Genomic DNA, 22,028 nt, shown 5'->3' on the forward strand with positions numbered 1-22,028 from the left:
CTACAGGTCGACAACCAGAGTGCCATCAGACTCATAAAAAATCCAGAGTTTCACTGCAGAACCAAGCACATTGATGTGAGATACAAGTTCATTCGAGAACTGTACCAGAAAGAACAACTAGATGTGCATAACTGTTCGACTCAAGAGCAAGCTGCTGATTTATTCACTAAGCCACTTCCTTGTGGAAGGTTTAATCATTTGAAAGAAATGATAGGGATGTGTGCATTGATGGAAAAATGATGTGTTGCATTGTGTATCGATATATATATATATATTTTTTCCTTTTGTATCCGTTCAGTATTCTTGCATCTGTGCTTATGTATTGGTTGTTTTCTTTTTTTTTGATTTGTTAGCATGTTTAATTTTAGGGGGAATATTGAATATTTAAAAATTACCTGCTAACCATTAACCGTGATATACTTTAATGCTTTATTTGTGGCAACACATGTTTTATTTACTTTCGTTGTTTTGCGTTCGTTCAGTTCGGACGGCTTATTTTTGTGTATCCATTAAACTTCAATTCGTTTCTCTGCTCACTCGTACTTTAATAATTTGAATAAAATCCTCCCAAAAAAACATTGTATCAAAGTTTACATTTGATTAGGAAAGCAAATGTTATCTCTTTTATCTAAAACAATGACTGATAGTAGTACTCTTGAACATTCAAATGTTTAATTTTGAGATGAACATTTTTTTTATTACCGCATTAATTAGCCAGCATGCAGGAAAATAATAGTTACAGATTCAGTGCTAGTTGAATTAGTTTTATGGCCATTTATGCAATATTCACTGCGCATGTGTGAATATCAAATATTTATCACAAATTTCATGTAATCAGGTCTCTAGTCTCCACCCCCCCACTCCCATTTTTATTCACTACGAAGGAAGAAAAAGGTTTCATCTGTCTGAAATGTGCCTTTAAAAATGATCAATTTTTGATTCATTATTTTAACACTTCTTATGTTGGCAATTTTCAACTGTAATGGTTAAATTGTTTTATTCTTTCTTTTAGGCGCAATACTGGCGCAATATTGCAACTCTGTCATTACTATAGTCTCGTTTTCATTTTTATATTTATTTTACCAACTTGAATCAGATGAAGAGAAAGAAAAAAGATTGCATATACAATGTTTTTCGTTCATTTTCAAAATGTGACAAAGGATTCCACAATCAGCAATTTTCTGCAGCTGAAAAACGAGTTTTGAATTCCAGTTAGACAAGGTTTGTCTGAGATCTCCCACTTGCAATGTGTTAATTTAGCATACGAAATTTATTTTCTAGACAATGTATATTATGTCTTTTTGTATTTAGTTTCCAATTTTCAGTTTGCTTAGTAAATAATTTGTTTTAAATTAATTAGTTCTCGTGAAAATATCTGTTAATTTGTTGAGATATGTACATTGAGGATCCATTGGTCATGTTACCATCGCCTATCTGTAGACCTACCTAATGAGTAGTTGCATTATTCATTCACTTTTTTTGTTTAGAAATGGAGTGGAGCAATGAACGGACGCTGGTGTTTATCGAGCTATATGAAAAAATGCCTGTGTTGTGGAATGCTAAACACCCGGAGCATAAAAACAGGGTGAAGCTAAATGACGCGTGGGTGGCCCTTCAAAATGAATTTGATGAGTCCATTCCCATTGTGGAACTAAAAAAGAAGAAGGAATCCCTCATGTCATCATATAGGCCTTTAAGGAAAAAGGTTGTGGAATCCGCAAAGAGTGGAACTCATGACGTGTTCAAACCTACTTGGTATGCATTCGAGGCCATAGATAGATTTATGAGGGTACAAGGACAAAAGGACCTAACGATTAACTCGGAGGTTAGTATGCTGTACTTAACCCAGAGTGATTATTGTACCTATTCAAATCAATTATAATTGCGAAATAATGCATTTATATTGAAGTTATTATGCATGAATATGTGCATGTGTGTATGCATAGTATAGATATATTTGACCTCCATATTTTTTTATGGGCATCTTTTTTCAGCCACCTCATTAGGCATTTTGCCTGTTGTGGCCTTTGTGTTTATATGTATGCATGTACAAACTGTTTTAATATTGAAAGGTAAATTGTTCCTTTGAATATTGATTATAATTAACAACTTATAATCAAAATAATTATAATATTAAATCAACATAGAACCAAAATCTTAATAGTTGAGGAGGTTGATGAAATGATTATTGAGTGGTATTAATACAGTGAAACCTGTATAAAACGGAAGGTCAAGAGACAGAAATTATTTTCCATTTTAGACAGGTTTCCATTTTATAGAGGTGCGCATAAAATATATGCAGTCATTTATTTCTATCATTTACAAAACTTGAATTTTAAGAACATCACCCTAACTACTATAAACCAACGAGTGTTAAACAGAGACACATGCATATTATTATTTTGAATTTTTTCATGTTTGCTGTTTCAAATAACTACACATTTGAAACTTCATATTTAATGCACTAATAGTTAAACTTCAATATAAAACCTTCTCCTGTATAGCAATAGAATAAACGCTTACTTTTGCCAAAAATTAAAAATTTTTAATACAGTGAAACACACACACACACTCTCTCTCTCTTTCTCATATACAGGGCTCGGCACGGGTCACTTTTTCCCCTAAAAGTCACTTTTTTAGAAGTTGGTCACTTTTATTACCTATTTTCGGGCCAAGGTCACTTTTTCCACTTTTTTTAGCAAAAAAACCTCGGTCTCGCGCGCTTTTCGGCTGTCAGTGTTTTTCTTTTCTTCAAGGAGGAACTTTACCGGTTCAAGGTCGCTAAGTTTCTCCCTCCCTTCATTGAACTACGATCGTACAAGGAACCCCTATATATATATATGAAGGCGTCTTTATCTTCCCGGGAGCATACCGTGTGACGTCAGCATAACTTGATTTCAAGGCGCTTGGAAAGAAAGCTCCTTATAGTTAAGAGTCGTCATTTTATGGAAAAGCCGGTCGGAAAAAAATAGCGTAAAAGGCGTATTTACAACAAAGAATTTTTTCCCCTCCTCTACTACCATTCTTTCTTATTTCCCCACTCGTTCTTTCAGTTTCATCTTATTTTAAAATTGATCCTTTATTTTATTTGTTTTAAAAAGTTTTAGTCCTAAGGGCCGAATTCCTTTCTTGGAGCATCGAGCAAGTTACATTTGTTGTTTGTTCTATCGTTACTTTCATTAATTTTTTTAAATATTTGAAATGACGATTTAAAGGCTCATTTACATTGAGCGAGTTTATAAAGAGAGCCCGTGCAGAAACTAACTTACGCGCAGCGGGAGAATACCAAAGCGCGCATATTAAAGATGCGTACTATTAATACGTATTAAGCTTATTATTAGTACGCTTTGGAGAATACTCTTGTAGCTGGCCAACGTTAAAGCAGCTCGCAAGTATTTTGAATTTACTTACAATAAAATATCATCCGACTGAAAATCGCGATCTATCTAGAAATAAAATTCGTACTATTTTTCTAACTGGATTTAAATCTCAGCAAGAAACCGTAGCCCCAGATATGATCGAAAGGAGAACTATTTATGATAAGATCACAGAATCCTGCAATTCAACGTTTATGGAAGGAGGACGTCACTCTCTGCTACCATACGAAGGTTTTTAACAACTGGCTGTTGCGAAGATATATTTTGGAAAGAGAGAAAATTTCAGCTGCCCCTGCTGGGAATCGAACCCACGTCCTTTCACTTTCCGGTTGAATTTTCTCTTTCCAAAATATATCTTCGCAACAGCCAGTTGTTAAAAACCTTCGGATTCAACGTTTAGTTTAACCAAATCAGATGAAAATTGGTCATCAGGCTGATGAAAACTCAGTTAACGTGCATGCGAGCCGTACATAGAGGCGGATTTAACGGTGGGCACACCGACCGCGCCTTTGGCCCCTACTTTATACTTTTTTCCTAATTTAAGGGGCGTAATATTAATTTTTTTTTAAGCCCGGGCCGTCATCAACTGACCTTTATCCGCTTCTGGTCGTAACTTAATTTAGAGCATCTTCACGATGCTGATTGTTGACTTAATATCGACATATTGCGCTCCATTCTCGGTGTTGTGTAAATAAATCCCCTTTTCAGACCTCGGAAGTTATTACAACGTTTTTGTGTCGAGTCGCTGTTACGACCGCAATAGGAGAGGGCGGGGTCTGGTTCCACGGGTGTTGAACGAGGAAGGGTGCCGAGTTTACTCTTTTTTCCGTTATTAAAAATGGATACCGGCCCCGGGCGATAGTAAATTTTCGTACGTACTTGTGGCCCGGGTTGCTACATACCGTGATCAAATCCAAAACTGGGGGGGGGGGGGGGGCAATGCCTCGAATGGAATTTTTGATAGAATGGTATATTTAAGAAAAGGAAATAAATTCCTTTGCAAAATTATCGAATTTCACAGTCAAGGGGCAGTAAAATTACATTTCCCCTCCAGAAAAAATATCGTATTACGGCCATGGTAAATCGAGTGCCCCGGGTGGGGGCGAATTCACTGTTTTTGTTCTTTGAAAATTACGGGAGGAGTCCGAGCTAACGTGGCGACTATATTCGCGCTAAAATAGAGTTTATGGATGCTGCTGTCAGGGCTACCTATCAACCGCATTTATAAACCTCGTATGTCGTTGATTCGATTTTTGTGTTAATTTTATCCTAATTTTCCGTATTTCCCGATATATTTCTATCGATTTTCGCATATTGCCGCATATTTGGTTGATTCATGTTATAAATTATATATTTTTTTGTAATTTTATGTTCCCTTTGTCAGCCATCTTGAATTGACCGCCGCAAAAACGGCGATTGGTTGGCGCGGAAAAAAGTCGCCACGTTGGTGCTTACAAGGTTCATGGGAAATTTACCGGGGAAGACCGCGGAGTCTTTTTCTGTTAAAAATTACGGGGGGGGGGGCAAAATTATATTGTTTCTGGGTAAAGTAGTAAATGTTGTTTTTGCAGGGGTGTATGTTGTGTGTAAAAAAAAAGGAAAATATATATTTACAAATTTTTCTCTCAAAAACCAAACAATTTCAAAACTGATTTGTTTTCTCCCTCACCCAAGGGCAGTATTATTTTGGAACCTCCTCCGCCTGTAAAAGAGTAGACCCACGCACCCTTCCCAGTCCAGCCATAGGTGCAGATAGACTTGAAGGTCTTAGAGGTGCGGCAGATGACAATTGATATACATCATGTATACATCAGTAGGCTCTGCCATTGACGTTGGGGGGGGGGGAGGATGGATTGCCCTCCCTCAACGTATAAGGGGCCGTTCAAGTATTACGTAAGCAAATTTTTAGCCATTTTTGACCCCCTCCCTCCCCCCTTGTCAGCAAAATTTCGTCATCAGCTCTGCCCCTCTGAATCCTAACTCATATTTTCATAAAGGGTAGTTGATGACGTAAGCATTATCGAAACCCCCCCTCCCCCCTTGTCATCAAAAGTCAGCAAGTCATAAACCCCCCCCCCCCCTCCATCGATGATGACGTAATACTTGAACGGCCCCTAACAATTAAAATAATTTAGTTAATTTAATAATTTAAATAATTTATTTAATTCAGTAGTTTAAGTAATATTTTAATTTAATAATTTAAAATAATATTGTTAAAAATGTAATTTTAGTTTTTTTTTAAATCAATCATTATAGTAAATTTCTTAATTTGTTGGAAGATATTATACAAACCTAATTATGTAAATCAATTTATACTAGTTAAAAAAAGTTTGAGTACATTTTGTATACTGTCATTCATAGCATAACATAATGAAAAATTCACTAGAATGTAGATGGGACAAATTCTCTCATCAAATTTTGTGTTATTTCATTTTTTTTTCCTTCTTTAAATGTGAAAATTTTTTCCCGTTTTGAAGTTTTTCCTGCTTAAATTGATTTTAAGATGGGTTGTGGATAGCAATATGGGCCATTCAAGTATTATATAAGCAAATTTTTAGCCATTTTTGACCACCCCCCCCCCCCTTGTCAGCAAAATTTCGTCATCAGCTCTGCCCCCCCCCCCGAATCCTAACTCATATTTTCATAAAGGGTGGTTGATGACGTAAGCGTTATTCAGCCTCCCCCCTTGTCATCAAAAGTCAGCAAATCGGAAACCCCCCCCTCCCCCCCATCTATGATGACGTAATACTTGAACGGCCCCTATGGGGGGGGGAGGAAAGGCATTACTACTGTTACTTAGAAAGGATGTAATGTTACTCTCTCACACATAGTTGTTGATAAATTTGATAAGTTATTCAAAACTTTTCTGGTTAGCAGAATGCATTCGAGTTTGATTTATTTCACACTACTATACGTAAAAAAAGCAATTTCGATGAGCTCCATTGAAATACAAAGTTTAGTGAAAACTAAATTCAATTTCAATTCATTCAATTTGGTAATAATCAAAATTCATTGTCCATTTGGTCTCTTTCTAAAATTATTTTGGTCACTATTGGGTCACTTTTTAAACATTTTGGTCACTATTTGGTCACTTTTTTAAATATTTTGGTCACTATTTTCACTAGTTTTGAGGCCATGATCCGTGCTGAGCCCTGCATATATAACGATATTCTGTGGACCATGAAAAATATCATTGTAGACGAATTAACATTACAAAATTACATTATCATTATCGAAAAACAAAATTATCCTTATGTGTGATCACATTTATGTTGCTGTTGTCATCATCGAGATTGTAATGTGTGTGATTGTTGTGTCTACATCAAGATTGTAATACCATCAGAAAATACGCTTTTATGCATTTATTCACCCCAAAAATTGTATATTTGATAAATTTATTATAAAAATTCACTAAGATGCATTGCCCCCTGTAAAGAAGTTTACCGCATTGCACTTTCATGTCTTGCACAAAAAATAGCAACACAGATAACTTGCTTCAGCTTTCTGTGATTTTTTAGAGCAAAATACAGATGCTTCCAGAAGAAGGAAAACAAGTGGCGAAGTTCAAATTAAATTCAAAATGATTTTGAGCAAAATATAAAAAATATTGTTTTATAGCGGTTTCAAAAATCTCCTAAAAATATTGTTATAGAGGGATTTATCATAGAAAGGATATTGTTATATTTAATATCGTTGTAGCGAGATTTCACTGTATTTAAAATGTTTTCCTCGTGTATTACTCTTCTAAAATTAGCGGACGTTTTCCAAGAAATAAGAGTGTTTTCTAACAAAAGTCACTGCTTCCATCATAAATGAAATGCTAAACAAGCTTTTATTAAATTTTGAATAGAGTAAATCTGCTTCTTCTCAACCTGACCCCCAGAACCAGTCCGGATAGATAATAAACACATTCATCGTTTTTGCAAGAAGTGAAAGAGTTTGCCTAACGAAAGGGGGATTCAGAACGAAGTGACTTTCCTCCCATCCAAAGGACAAAAACTTGCACTTGGACAGAAATTCTTTTCATTTTAGCAGGTTTTGTATCTACACAAATGGACTAAATATGTCGTCCGTTTCCGCGTTAGACAGTTTCCATCTTAAAGAGGTTTCCTATGATGGAAAAAGCATTGATTATTCAATAGATTATATTTGTTCTGCTTAAGACAAGTTTCCGCCTCATACAGCATCCGTCTTAGATAGTTTACACTGTTATATTCATGCTGGGGGAGGGGGGGGGGTTGTTTATAGCAATAAATGTACCAACAACATTTTAACGAAGAACAAGAGAGGTGAGGGAGAGAAAATAAGGACCATGCAATATGGAATCAATATATATGTAAGTATAATGTTAGCACAGCATAACCACTGGCTTTATTATTGCAATTTGTCTTCAAGTTCATATCATATGAACTTGATATCAATTCTTCAATTCATATGAATATAGGTATATAGAAGACTTTTCATTATTATTCATAATTGTCTTGTCAAGAAACAGCTCTGCTGGTTTTGAAGTAATTAGCAACCTCTTATCTGATAGCTTTAGCCTCCTGAGAACTGTTCCTTGCTGTTCTCTCAACATTCACTAAAAGGCAGTATCTTGAGCACCGATTGGAACCAACACTATTAACTCCTTCCTGCTCTGTGTCAAAAGTTTCCAGTGGAGAGTAAACATTTCTTGATGTTTCACTTCTTTGTAAAAAATTATGTAGTAGAGTACAAACGTAATTAACAGCAATTGCTCAAGAAGGCTCCAAATGCATTGGCGTTCGGAACACTTGATAAAATATCAAACATTTTTTTCATTATCCTTCGGACTTGGCACAACTAATAGTTGAACACACTTTCCAAAAACTTGTTTTCTTTGTTTCCTGGGAATGGCTTCAACACAAATATTTGCTTAAAGCAAAAGCATCATCTGCTATCAGTATGAACGTACAAAAATATTTCTACCAGGAAGTGGCTCACTGGTTGGTATTTTTTCACCTGTAATGTAGTCTTCTATTCAATTCAGTGGTGTTGAATACACCAGAATCATTCATCCTACCTTGAGCACCGATATCGGCAAATAAGAAGCAATAGTCAGCATTCACTGCAGCAAGTAGAACAATGCTGCAAGTTTTCTTGTAATTAAAGTATTCTGTTTCACTATTGGCTGGAGCCTGCAGCACAACGTTCTTTCTATCAAGTGCTCCAAGATAGTGAGGGAAGTTGCGTTTCTTTTCGAATCCTTGGGCCGCACTGTTCCATTCATTTTCGAACATGGTGGCTGTAAGAAAAGGAAGAAACTTGTTTACACTCCGTAAAGATAGAAAACAAGGTTCGCACAGTCCTTGAAAAATCATTGCAGTTTTGGAAGAAAAAATTATCATTTTAAAGTGCTTGTAAGTGCTTGAAAATTTACTTTTGGTTTGAATTTCTTCCATAAATTTTTGTGCCCTCTCAACTAAATCTCTCCGAACTATGTTCCGCTAGGGTGAAAATGAGTAGCGCAACAATGAGTTACGAGACAATATTCAAAGCAAGGCATACGGCCACACATACCCGAGGTATTTCTGTGCTTAAAAAGATGTTGCCTAAAATCTGATAGCAAAACACTGTTCTAAAGTTGCTTTTTTTTTTTTTTCAATAGCTTGAATGTTTTGAAGCAATGAATGTCAGTTGCATTTTTGTAGGCTGACCATATTTCCTTGATAAAAATATGAGAAAATTGTTAGTTGTCAACAAAAATGATGCCAAAGGTGAGCAAAGTTGCCAAAAACTGTGAAAATAACCAAAAATTCACCAAAATCAAAAAATCAAACACCATTGCTGTAAAGCAGTAGAATTAAATGAATTTTATGGAAAACAATATTAACATGACAAATATGTAAGATGAATATTCATATTTAAAGTCATAATTATCATTTAAAAAATCATATGGTTTGGGAAATAATTTTAGTAGTTAATTTAAGTAAAAAATAAAAATTCAATTAGGCTTTGTTGAAAATTTGGGAAATAACAAAGCATTTTGTGAAAAAAATTAGTTGGCCAAAATTACGTAAAAATACAGGAATGTCCTGAGAAATATGGGTCATGTGGTCACCCCCTACATATATGACTATATGCTTTCTGATTTTTTTATCAAAGACAAATTTCAAGTCTGTTTCAAACACAGATTTGTGCTTTAAACGTCATTTGTATACAGTAGTTTTTTAAAAGCAAGATCTTCAGAACTTGAAATGATTGCTACACATAATTATTTTAAAAATTATATATCTTTAATAAATTAGCATTTCGAACTCGAAATTCAAAATGAGTAAATGTTGAATGTAAATTTTAAAAAATATATTATTTTTATTAACTGCGATATGAATGTCCTTGAATTTCTAAGTTTTGCCTGGAAAAGTGCTATCATTGAATTTTTTTATTTTCAAAGAGTGAACTCAGGAAAAAGAATTTGCTCATGCATATTTATTTATTTAGCACATCAATTTCATTTATTTAGCAGATAAATTTAATTCATTTACCACAGCCATTTGTTTAGATGATGAATGATTTTTTTTTTCTTTCACAATGTGATTGCAGGATAGTTGGACCCGGGAAACACAACATGAAGAAGAAACACAAAATACTGAAGATATGCTGGAAGACGAAACTCCTTTTGCTAGCCGTGGTGAGCCACTGTACATTTAGATACCACTTTTGACCTCCCTCTCTCCCGTGCAATAATTTTGCTCTGCAGTAATTACATGAAGTTAATTTACATTTTCAGGAAACACACAAGCAGACTCTAATACACTTGTGAGACCAGGAGACATAAATCAATTCAACACCAAAGGTCCCCATAAAAGGCGATGGGAGCTTCCGTCCCAAAGTGTTGTCGCCATCGCTGGCAGCCTAAAAGAAGCCAGTAAAGCATTAACCACATTGTCGTCTCGTCAGCCCCAACAACCGGACCAGTGCACGATTTTCGGACAGCTAGTCGCTGAACAGCTGAGGCAGCTGAGTCCCAAAAACAGAATTCTGACACAAGGCAAATTAAGCAGCATCCTGCAGCAAGCATTGCTAGAAGAGCTAGAGCATCCACCCTCAACTCCTCTTTCTCAACATTCTCAAAGCCCAGACGATTCATCAACTTCAACGGTCCCTTCACCTTCATTGTTCAATTCAGATAAGGAGGTTTATCTTGTGCCTAACCTGCTACCTCCTGCAGGAAATACCACAAATTTGTCTACTTTCTATCCACAGTACTCCCCTCAGAGTGATTACTGACTGTAATCCACTGACTGAGTGCAAGTGAATTTTTGTAACATTCTAAGTTATTTTGTAACGTTTCATGTAGTTTTGTATTAAACTGTAATATGTTTTTGATAGCTAAATTATTTCTCTTGCCTTGACTTGCTTTCAAAGAGATTTATTCAAAGCATCAATAACTTTGTAAACAATGCAAGAAAGTTGTTGCCCAGTCTCTTCTGAGGCCAACAAAAAAAAATTTCACTTTTCTAGGTGCAACATTCACTGCAATGTTCGAATTTGAAAAATTTGGGAAAAACAGCATTAAATGCGGGAAAAACCATTTTACATGCATTTAACACTGTTCCCCCCCCCCAATTTTTTTCTGTTTTCCGAATTCAAATATCTCAGTGAATATTGCACTTAAAAATGTGGAACTTTTTTGACAAGGGCAACAACTTTGTAATTCAGTTTTTAAGCACACAGGGACTGTATAAAATGTTAATTTCTTTATTTTTTTATGGTAAACTGTTCCACAATATTGTTGGAAATGTAATTTTAATAATGTAATCTCACGCACATAAAAATATAATAATTACATTACTATTTCTTAAATAATGTAAATTTCTTTAGAAAAATTTACCAAACTGCAAGAAAATTAAGTTTTTCCCCTTTTGAGGTAATTTCAGTGTCTGTAGAACAATATTTCCAAAGAATTGAATTATGTACTTTTTATTTTTCAAAGAAACATTTCATTGAACTAGTTTTGAAACAAAGAAATTTGCCGTTTGCAAAAAAGGCTTCATGTTTTGCACTTACAGCAACCTTTCAGTGGTGAACTTGTTAACCCTTTAAGCGGCATAGCAGAAATCACTAACCCCCCTCCCCTTCAGAATGCTGGATTTCATCACATTTTCAGTAGGTGCAAAGTAAGGGGTGTAAGAAAAGGGTTTCATTGAAAAAAACTTATTTATTCCAGATTCTTATTGTCTGTCAATAACGAAATTTTTTTCATCATTGTAAAATGTCTGAGCTTGACAATGCTAAAATAAGGAGGCAAGAAATTTGCAAGATATCTTGTCAATGCCATCTAAAGTGTTAAATATGCTGTGTAATTCATTAATTTAATAGTTTATCTATTATGATTAATTTTATTAGAAATTTATTGATTGCAACTTCTAAAATGCATGCTTCTAGTGATAACAATTTCTAACAGTGTGAGTGCATATCTAGTGTTGGGTCTGATTTTTCAGTGCTGCCATATATATTACCGAATCTGCACTGGAATGTGTCACAGCATTGTGTGTACATGCCCAAAATTACAGAATAGTGTGATGTCATAGCTCATTTCCTTAAAATTTTCAGGTGGTCATAATAAAGTGGCCACTCAGTGTATAAGTCACTAAACCAGTTACTATAACAACAGTGACCATACTGCAAGAAATACGTAAATGGAGGCCTGAAATCGTTTTTATGGAGTTTCGATAAAACCTGAATGTACTAATTCATGGGGGGCTAAATTCTCTCTGTTCCAGGACCAACATAATGGTTAGCTGCCATGCCATGGGCTGCACCAATTGCATCACTCCAGCATATAAGTCACACTCGGAAACTTGCAGATATGTGTACCCCCATAAGTAACATGGTGAAATATAAGTAATTTGGTTATTTAACTTTTACCCAGGGTTTCGGATTCCTCTTTTTCTTTATAAAATTTAAACTTATCTGGCTGCATTCTCATCTGGATGCAATTCATTAAAAATTGCAGTTTTTTACACAAATTATTTCATTCAATACATTCATAGTTTGAATTTTATAGATAAAACCAGATGTGTGATACATGTATTCTTTTTGTGAGAGCAGGGGTCTCGGAAATGTTTCGAACCTGTGGGTGCTTGTCTTGAGCTTTATGGAGGAAATTTTGATTTCTGAATCAATTGTGGTTGCTTGGTCCCGTGTCAGAAATTACAGTGGGTGCTCAAACACCCCCAGCTATGACGCTGCTGTATGTGAGCTACCTTCCTTAACCAGAATATCTGTGATTCAGTTTTTAAAGAAGTGTCAGTCTGATGTAATAAGGAATGTCACCAACCTGTGAGTTCGAAATTCAGGGATGAATGCTTCTCTGTTTTTGAAAATCATAGTGCCTCTGTGAGGAAGTTCCTTAATCAACGACACAATATTAGTCCACTATTAAATATAGCACATCTTTTGCACAGAGTCTGCATAGCTTAGTGAGTTGAAATTCCAAGGTGGCGTCCATTCCAAAAAAGTTTTGTCGCTGTGAGCAGAACACCAAATATGCATCCGGGTAGAAAAGACAACTTCCTTAACAGAAAGGTGAAAAAATAATTTTTAAAAAATGCATGTAATGAACTTCATGAGCAATTTGTATGAAACGGCAGTATGGTGAGAAACATAGTAAACTATTTCCATCATACTAGGAATAATGAATGTTTATAAATCAGGAAGTGTGCTGTTGCAACTAATGGCTCAAATAATGAAACTATGTCTTGTCAATACGAAGTCAGATGCACATCACCCCTAGCATTGGTGAAACAACCTTTAATTTGATACACAATATTTTTGCACTGTTTGGGCCGCACAAAATAACCTTACGGGCCAACTGTTGGCCATCCCTGAAATAATTGTTCGGAATGTTTTATTTGTGCTTTATCTCAGTTTTATTTTTTATTCAAAGGTCTAATTTTTTTTTCAATGAACTGGGGCAGCCTTTCAAACTGAAATTTTTAATTTTAAAGTTGTGATCTCTTGGCGAAAAAGTTTAAGAAATAAGGGTCACATAAATGCACAAACCCAAGAAAAGGAAATCGGAAAAAAAATTGGTTGCCACAAACTATCAAGAGAACTTATACAAATGTGCCCCCCGTGGGCCACTTTTTGTATCCCTTTGGGAAAGAGTGCAAACCATCCCAAGATGATCTCTTTGGGCAGTCATGTCTGTCTGTAAAAATGTGATATCTAACACATGTTTGTTTGGTGATTTATTTAGTGCATTGAATATTACTGAAGAAACTGAAGATTGTTGTTTATTTTAATTTTTCTTGAAGGTATCTGGACAAGAGACATAAGGTTTCAGAGCAACCTATCTCTTACACACGTCAATAAAATTCTGAAGAATTTGGAAAGCAAAAAACTTATTAAATCTGTGAAACCAGTTAATGTAAGTTCTCACATTACACTTCTCTAGTTTATATGGATATTTCTTTGTCTTTCATCGAAATCATCATCAACAAAGAACTATTTCTGATCCATTATTGGATCTACGTCTTCTGTAAATTTGGTTATTTTCCTCTTCTTTGATGGTTTTGTCATCCATCTAATTCCAACTACCTTTTTGATCAGGTTGCTCTGTTTCATGTGTTTGGCCCCCTTCTTGAATCTTGGACGTTTAACATTTCGAGGATAACAATATGAGATATTTGTGATCCATCTAATGCTTTTCTGTTGTTTTGTATGTTATGCTTAATATTTTTTTCTGAATTTTTTATGTATTTATTTTTTGTTTCTATTGCATATTCCAAGGCATCGAAAAAGAAGATATATATGTTGTATGACCTCGAACCAGATTGCACAGTGACTGGAGGTGCCTGGTACAGTGATCAAGAGTTCGAATCTGAATTTGTTGATGTATTGAATCAGCAGTGTCACCGTTATCTCTTACAAGCGGTAAAACAAGATTATTAAGTTGTATTTTGACAATTTATTGTTATGTTCATGTGCTTATACAGGCTGTTTCAAATTGTTTGCAACTGCAGATATCTCTGCAACCTTTCACTTTTTGAATATCCAAGAACTGTGTTGAAAATAACTCAAATTTACTTTTTGCTACCATTAATTTTGGTTTATTGCAAATTTTGGAAACTAAGCATATTCATTCTCATAGACTAGATTAGTGATGGGCAAACTATGGCCCGCAGGCCAGATGCAGCAATTCCAAATTGAACAAATTTAAAAATGCCTAAGTAAAAATTCTTACAAAAAAAATGCTTGCAATTTAATGGGTGGAATGTTAAATATCAAGCAGCTAAATGTTTGCCGATTATGCATTACATGTCACGTCAATTTGAAATAAGTAACCAATTTAATTAATAGAAAGTTATGTTTTTTTGATAAACGAGAAATACAACATAGTAACAAAACCATGCCATGGAGATTCATTGATACGCATATAAAAATATAATTAATGAAATTTTTTAAATACTTAGCATCTCTTCATAGTACAATGTTGTTGTTTTTTTTGTTTAAAGGATTTTCAAATTTATCACTTTCATCGTCACCTACATAGCACTTCCACAAGCACCCTTGCTCATCGAACTTCTAAAACTCCAATTTCTGAAATTGAATTCGAAGTTCTGTATCTTTAAGCAGTTCAAGGTATTAAAGTTTGGCACCTACAGAAGGGCTGAAGAAATCCAACCTGACCAGTCGCATTGACGATCAAGCGAGTTACAACCGTGAAAGTGTTCCAAATGTGTTCTGGTAGAAAATTATAAATACACACAACACAATAAATACCCAGGCTGACCATATACTCTTCATAACATACAGGAAATAGAAAATCTGGATTCGTATGGGATGTTACAAATTATTGCCAAAAAATTGTCAAATGCAAATTAAGTTTCCAATTTTCTGAAAAATTGTAAAGTGTTAAGGAGATTAGCTTCCACAAGATACAATGCGTGAAAATTTATAGTTCACCAAACAAAACATATATGTTTGAAAAATATATGAGATGAATATGTTTATATGACTATATATATATTATTAATTATGATATTAATTATTTTATGATAATTATGACAAGGTCATGAAAAAAGTCATAATTCTTGATTTCGAAAGTTCAAGTAAGCCTCATTGAAAATAAGAGCAGACCTGCCAACTTTCCGGATTTAGGTGGGAGACTCCGGATTTTTCATCCTTCCTCCCGCTCTCTTCGGATTTGTTAAAATTTCTTCGGATTCTCTCTCAGAAAATTTTACACGAGCTTTCACGTTGTCATGACGTCAACGACTGCCGTCATCGTTAGGGAAAACACCCATAGAAGACAGCTGTGGTCATTTCCATCGAGCAGCCGTAAAAAAAAGTCTCGGTGAATGACTTTAAGCAACTGGCAAAGACGTGACTTTGTTTACGTAGCGTTTATCTGCAATCATTTATCAGGGGCATGAACTTGTGTACCGAAATTTCTTTATAATCGTTATTGTATTCCATTAACAACCGTGCGGTAAACAAGTTTTTTCGTCAGCAGCTTTGTATTGAAGTTTTTTGATTGTTTCCTTCGATTAAATATGTCTTCAGAAAGAAAAATATAAAGCTTTTAAGAGTTCATATACCCAAGATTATCAATTACTGATAGCGTCCACAAAAGGAAACTTATGTTTTATGAACAGTTCATGTAGATGTGATTTCTCTATTCTGCATGGAAAGACTGACATGGAATCATATTCTTCTCGGGGGGGGGGGGAATGAAAATTTTTCTTAATTGATTTAAGAAAAAAAAAATTCCAAATTTTTTTTATGTGATTTTTTTTTTTGATCGAGTCTATTAGTGCCAGGGGGAGGGGGTGTGCTACCCCTGCGGGAGAATCTCCGGATTTCTGGATTCCAAAAGTTGGCACGTCTGTAAGAGAGAAAACGAGAAATTTTATAAAAAAATTTATGGCATCCAAAATTACAGAAATGTCCTGTAAAATACGGGGTCGTGCAGTCTATACAAACAAGTTTCTGACCTGCAAATGGCAGAAATGCCACATATTTCCCGCATACTGAAAAAGTTTGCTCACCACTGGATTAGATGGTCTAAATGGAAAATTAGTTGACTGCAAAATATTTTTGTATTTTTAGACCAAGTGTTTAAGATTTGAATAAGCAGCTCAAAAATTAATTAATTGCACTGTAAAAAATGGTATTGTAATACTTAAGTGACAGCATATTTCTTCAATCTCTAACCATGCAAAAGTGCACAAAATACAGTATCTATATTTCATGTTAGACTGATGATAATTAAGTTAAAGCGATAAGTAAAAGCTTAATTTCAATTATCCTGGACAATCCCAGGGCAAAACAAGTTCGCCTTTTTTGAGTCTGGGAATTGGCATTTATATGAGTAGTAATAACGATAAATATATAACTTCTGGTGGGTGATAATTGGCAACTTTGTGTTGAAATACTATTGGCTTTGAATTGTTCAAAGCGTGTGAGATCTTGTGTGTGAATCGTGTGTTTATGACAAATTCTTCATGCTTGTCAGTTGAATATTTGCTGACAAGTTGGTGCAATTTTAGTGAATGTTTCTATCGTAACATAGATTTCTTATAAGAGATTAGGTGGGCTACTGTACCCCAAAGCAGAATGTTATATACTGTTCTGCAACAAGCCTAAAAATTTCAATTATAGTGTTTTTTTACATAGATTTATTTTCCATTCCCTTCTTTTCTTAAAATTCTTCCTGTGACATGTGTTGTGCTTTTTTTACACTGTTTTGAGGATACCATATTAAATTAAGGGGTTAAAAAATTTCATATGATTTTTAGAGACCATCGAAAGACAAGGTATCTGATCCAATTGCCCATAGGAACGCTTCTTTCAAGTCATCCAAAGAGATCTGGAAGTATATTAATGAACTGAAGATAAGTAAGGTAAATATTTGTTTTGTGTAAATTAGTTTATACATGGTGATGATGAAATAACTTCGCCAATATGTGAGCCCTTGGCTGCCACAAAAATCAATGAATGTGGATTAAATTCCACATATTTCTGGGTCTAGTGCTGCCATTTATTATGCTACAGGTTCCGTTCCAACACGCATCTTTTTTACTGAGCCGATCGTTTGCAATGCGCAAAAGTGAGTGTTGCCATTTAAATTTTTCAAAATTTCAAGATGCTGATACCGTAACCACAGGAACTATGTTTTTTTTCCTTCTCATTGTTGAGCAGATACTTTGAGAAATACCTATATCTCAAATTTTATTAATATTCACAGAGTTGCCAAATGCTACGGATTGTCCATATTTTTTACTGGACGGCTGCAATAAACTACAGAGTTATGGGAGACACTCTCAATACAATAGAAATTGGTTTTAAAAAATTGGGTCTTTGAGTTTCTTGCAGTGTTTTACTTATTTTTATTATTATTTTTTTTAAACTGCATCAATCTTTACCATAAGGATGAAATCATATACGCATGTGAGAGAAATCTAGAGAAGACAAACTCGGAGCCGATCTGTTTTGTCTGTGGGTGAAAGGCAATCTGTAAAGCCACTCTACTCAATGCCCAAACGTGCAAAAACCTGTTTTTTTTCAACAAAACCACCCCACGCTGTGGGCTAAAAACAGGTTTTTGAGCGGTTCAGTGCGGCGAGTCCAAATCTGGCTTTATTTGCATAGTGCATGTTTGAGCTCGAGAAACTTGTGTTGGAAAGAATGTTTCATCGCACGTGCTGACACGAAGAAAATGGAGATGAGGTCTAGGGTTGCTAGACGTCCATATGTACAGCTCACAAGAGTGTAGGCAGGTTGGAATATTCATGAATTATTAAGGGACTCAGCAACCTTGGAAAGTTGCTTCAGGAGGTGGGGAGCCATGTGGCCTGAGCCTTCTAGGTTCCAGTGCCAATGAGATGCTGTATTTAATGAACTTTCAATTAAAGTTTTAAAAAAAATTGAATTTTTGAGTGATTATTTTTTATTGCACTATGATTATGTTGTCCTAGGGGGTGGTAGCCCATTCCCCCCATTCATCACTACTAACAAGCTTCAAACCAATGTTGGCATGTCTGCATTCGTTGATTTTTGTGGCTACTGGAGGAGAGCTTGTATATCAGCTAAGTTATTTTATAATCATCCTATACAGGGTGATTTAGAATTCGTGGAACAAATTTTAGATAGAACATACATAAACAAGCATTTTTAGTCATGAAAATGTGGTCGAATGTGAAAGATTGTGGTGCTAACACTGGAATAAAACACACTAGTGACACTAATTTTGACAATGAAATCTCCAAAAAGTTCAATAGGAGTTGCATACATAATGTCCAGGGGCTGGATCCACTGAAAGAAATTAGGAGTGAAGAGAGTTTGGGAGATGACATGTGCCATGTAATAGGCATGTCATATTCCATCCATTGCCTCAGAAATTTAGTGTTTGAATAATTCTGTATTTTACTGAAAAATAGGCATAATACTACATTATGCTGGAACCACATGCTGCACCCTTGGATTGAATTTTGGTTTTTATCTGAGCAAGAACCATCAAGGTCATGCTATGCCGAACAATGACAAGCAATACAATGACTTGTGACGGATTTTATGTTACCTAGGGTGCACCATGGGTAGGACTGCCACATTACATCCCTTGCATTGGCATATGCAGGGGGTGGGGGCTCGGGGTTATAACCCCACTCAAGCTGAGATTATTTTGCAGGACGAAATGTTTAAAAAAGACCAGAAGGAAAAAAAATTTTTAATCTCCCCCCCCATTTCCAAGAAAATCCTGCATACACATATAATCCCCTGTATCTTTGGGTGGTTGGCATCACATATCACAGTAAATTCGTTGGAAAAACATGGTTATTTGTTACTGATGAAGTGTTATTCTGCACTCTAAAAGCAACCTTTGTCGCCTTTGTTATTGTGATTCAACTGCATGTTCTATAACCAAAAATTCTTGTTTAGGTGTCTGATATCTCCTCTTAAAGTTTGTCCCACGAATTTTTAATTATTCTGTGTAATTAATTTATCTACGTACAGTAGCAGAGCCTCATTGTAATGGACTAATAGGGACTGAAGGTTATCTGTTAATGAAAGTCTGGCTTATAACAAATAATTCTTATAAATGTGTAATGCTACAGGGTGTACATCAATGTAATTACAGTGCCTAGCTGTGAAGAGCGTTTATGATAAGCTATATCAAATAAAAAACAGCCTTCAACATAGTTTGAATTTAAAGAGATGTGTACATGTACAGTATCAATCTTAGTTTTTCTAGCTGGCAAGTGGTATGAGTCATGCAGTGCATACATATTTACACAAAACAAAACAACGATCAATGTTTAATTGCTTGCTTGAAATGCTTTTTAAACAAGCTAATACTTTCTTAGACACAAATCAAGTTTTAAACTTGTCAGGGGAAAACATTTCAAAACTTTTTTGGTTGTTCATTATAAGCGAAGTTCGTTATAGTATAGGTCTATTTTATATAAAATTGATTTTCTGTCTGTCTGTCTGTATGATCTCTTACAGATTTACAATTTCAGACGATCTTTGTCAAATTTTGCATTTATACCAAACGGTACCCGACTTTAATGACAGGCTGCTTTGTCAGAGTTGGACAAATGCCCAAAATAGGCAAAAAATAATTCATAAGCCTTAACAATCACTTTCAAAATGCTTACTTTGATTATTGGGGTTCCCAAACAACGTATTTCAGACATGTCCCTTCACATTGGTTTAACATTTCTTTAATGCTGCCAGTGCTGAGGTAAACCTGGCCAGTGCTGGATGTATAACTAGTTTATTATATTTTCACTTTCACAAAACATAAGCCGAATGTATATCATCATAACATGGAGAAAAGCATTGTTTGCAATTATGTTTTTGGGTTTATGTTAGCAATTTTGTTTTTCTCACTGTTCATAATAATAAGTGTGTCACTTTTTCTAGCAAATATTATTTTATTTTGCCGCTGAAGTTGTGTTACACTTTCTCTTGTAGACTCAAAGCAGAATGTGCCAAAATCTGTGATGTACATCACACAACAATTCTAGAAGATTTTTAAGAAAAAAAGGGAAACGTTTTTTTTCCAGAAAGGGGGAAGAAATTTTTTACTAAGAAAACACTAATATGGAAATTCTCTGAATTTAGAAATAGTGGATTTTTAAATTGAACTTTTTCAGTCAGCTCCAGTCTCATTGCAACACGATGCAAAACATTCTGTTCTGGTGTCCTATATATCAACATTTCTCAATTATTTTTTTGAACTCAAAAACCAGTAAAATATCTGGAAACAATACAAGGTACTACAAACTCACATCATGAGTAGAGCGACCATACACCCCCCCCCCCCCCGATAAAATATGGGCGATATAAATGTAGGAATAAAATGAAATACATATCATACAGGAATATCTGGTATTTTACATCACATTCTTGTATTTTTGGGCTTTTTGAGTTTTTTTTCAAAGAAACTTTTTGAATTTATGATATTTATTAAAGTTGTAAATGAAGATAATTTTCATAACTTAAAAATTATGGTTATAAGTATGAATATTTAACTAACATTTATTATGTAAAAATTTTTTTCGTGAATTATATTTTCACTCACTGCAATTTTGAGTGACCCTTCATTATTCATATATTAGTAATTATCGGCTATTTCAGTTGCAACCTGGTTAGAAATACCTGCTGACCAATTTTCATGCTCACTGTGGAAATTTTTGACCAGATCTGATTGTCATGAGGCCCTTTCTGCATTTGAAGTCCCTGGGTATTGCCTGGATTTGTCCCATCCCTTAAGATTGCACTTACAACTATTAGTGATTTTGTTGACTTATGACAATGGTTTTTGGTGATAATTGGCACTGTCCACACATATTTTACCGTATTTTAGATCTAAATTTCCTGTACTTTTCCCGATTGAATGTGGCCACCTGGTCATAATACATTTTTTTTTTGTCATGAAATACATTTTTTTTTGTCATGAAATACATTTTTTTTTGTCATGAAATACATTTTAGTTTACTGTGATTTGCAGCATCTTTCGGCCACCCTTCAGCAACTTTAGCAATAATTAGATGTGTTGTAGATTGTATTGTTGTTGTTTTTTTTTTGGCTACAATTAGCCATATCCTAAAGATAGCAATGTCCCGAATTTTTCCCTGAGATATGGTTATCCTAAGTATGAAGGAAATGAGTCTTATTTGAACCCACATCAACTTTTTATGAAAAATTATTCAATTTTAATTTAGTTACAATAAAATTATGAAGTCTGTCTGCGGACCACCTGTGCTATGTTGCGTTACCCTGCATATCTTCTAGACCAGTGTTTTTAGTGCTGCACAGGCACAACTGGTTTTTTTTGTACTATATGTTAATCATTTTTTACATAGAAAAAATTGTTATTCAATGGTTTTCAAATTATGTGTGTTAATTTGATTCTAAAACTTTGCATTACACAGGTTCAGTTGAGTGTGAAGGATATTGAATCTATACTGGACACATTAATTTATGATGGGAAAGTGGAAAAATCTGTTATTTCTCAAGGATCAGGAGAAATAGAACTTCTGTATCGAGCCATCGATCCAATTATCCCCAGTGTTGCGCTGATGAGAATGCCGTGTGGCCTCTGTCCAGTGAGTGAAAATTTTGTGTTCTGTGCTGGAATAAATCCAGTGTTTTTTTAAAGATTATCATTTTTTT

At 34.8% G+C, this 22,028-nt stretch overlaps 1 protein-coding gene across 3 annotated transcripts in view; it reads left to right on the forward strand.

Moving 5' to 3' along the window:
- LOC149085819 (DNA-directed RNA polymerase III subunit RPC6-like) overlaps positions 1-22,028 on the forward strand; it is a 51,335-nt gene that overhangs the window by 25,628 nt on the left and 3,679 nt on the right. The window contains exons 1-5 of one of the 3 annotated variants that reach the window (XM_089232255.1): positions 427-894; positions 1,013-1,221; positions 1,488-1,825; positions 9,942-10,029; positions 10,129-11,160. In XM_089232255.1, the coding sequence (XP_089088381.1) occupies positions 1,490-1,825; positions 9,942-10,029; positions 10,129-10,628 (924 nt within the window). In that variant the 5' untranslated portion in view covers positions 427-894; positions 1,013-1,221; positions 1,488-1,489 and the 3' untranslated portion in view covers positions 10,629-11,160. Of the gene's footprint in view, positions 1-426; positions 895-1,012; positions 1,222-1,487; positions 1,826-9,941; positions 10,030-10,128; positions 11,161-13,660; positions 13,774-14,135; positions 14,280-17,146; positions 17,252-21,787; positions 21,962-22,028 lie in introns of those variants that run through there. The other 2 variants (XM_089232254.1, XM_089232253.1) reach the window with 2 other exon arrangements.

This window comes from Pholcus phalangioides, unplaced genomic scaffold (assembly GCF_987345545.1).
Source record: "Pholcus phalangioides strain wild (caught in Gottingen) unplaced genomic scaffold, Ppha-v1.0 ptg000005l_1, whole genome shotgun sequence".
Taxonomy (NCBI): domain Eukaryota; kingdom Metazoa; phylum Arthropoda; class Arachnida; order Araneae; family Pholcidae; genus Pholcus; species Pholcus phalangioides.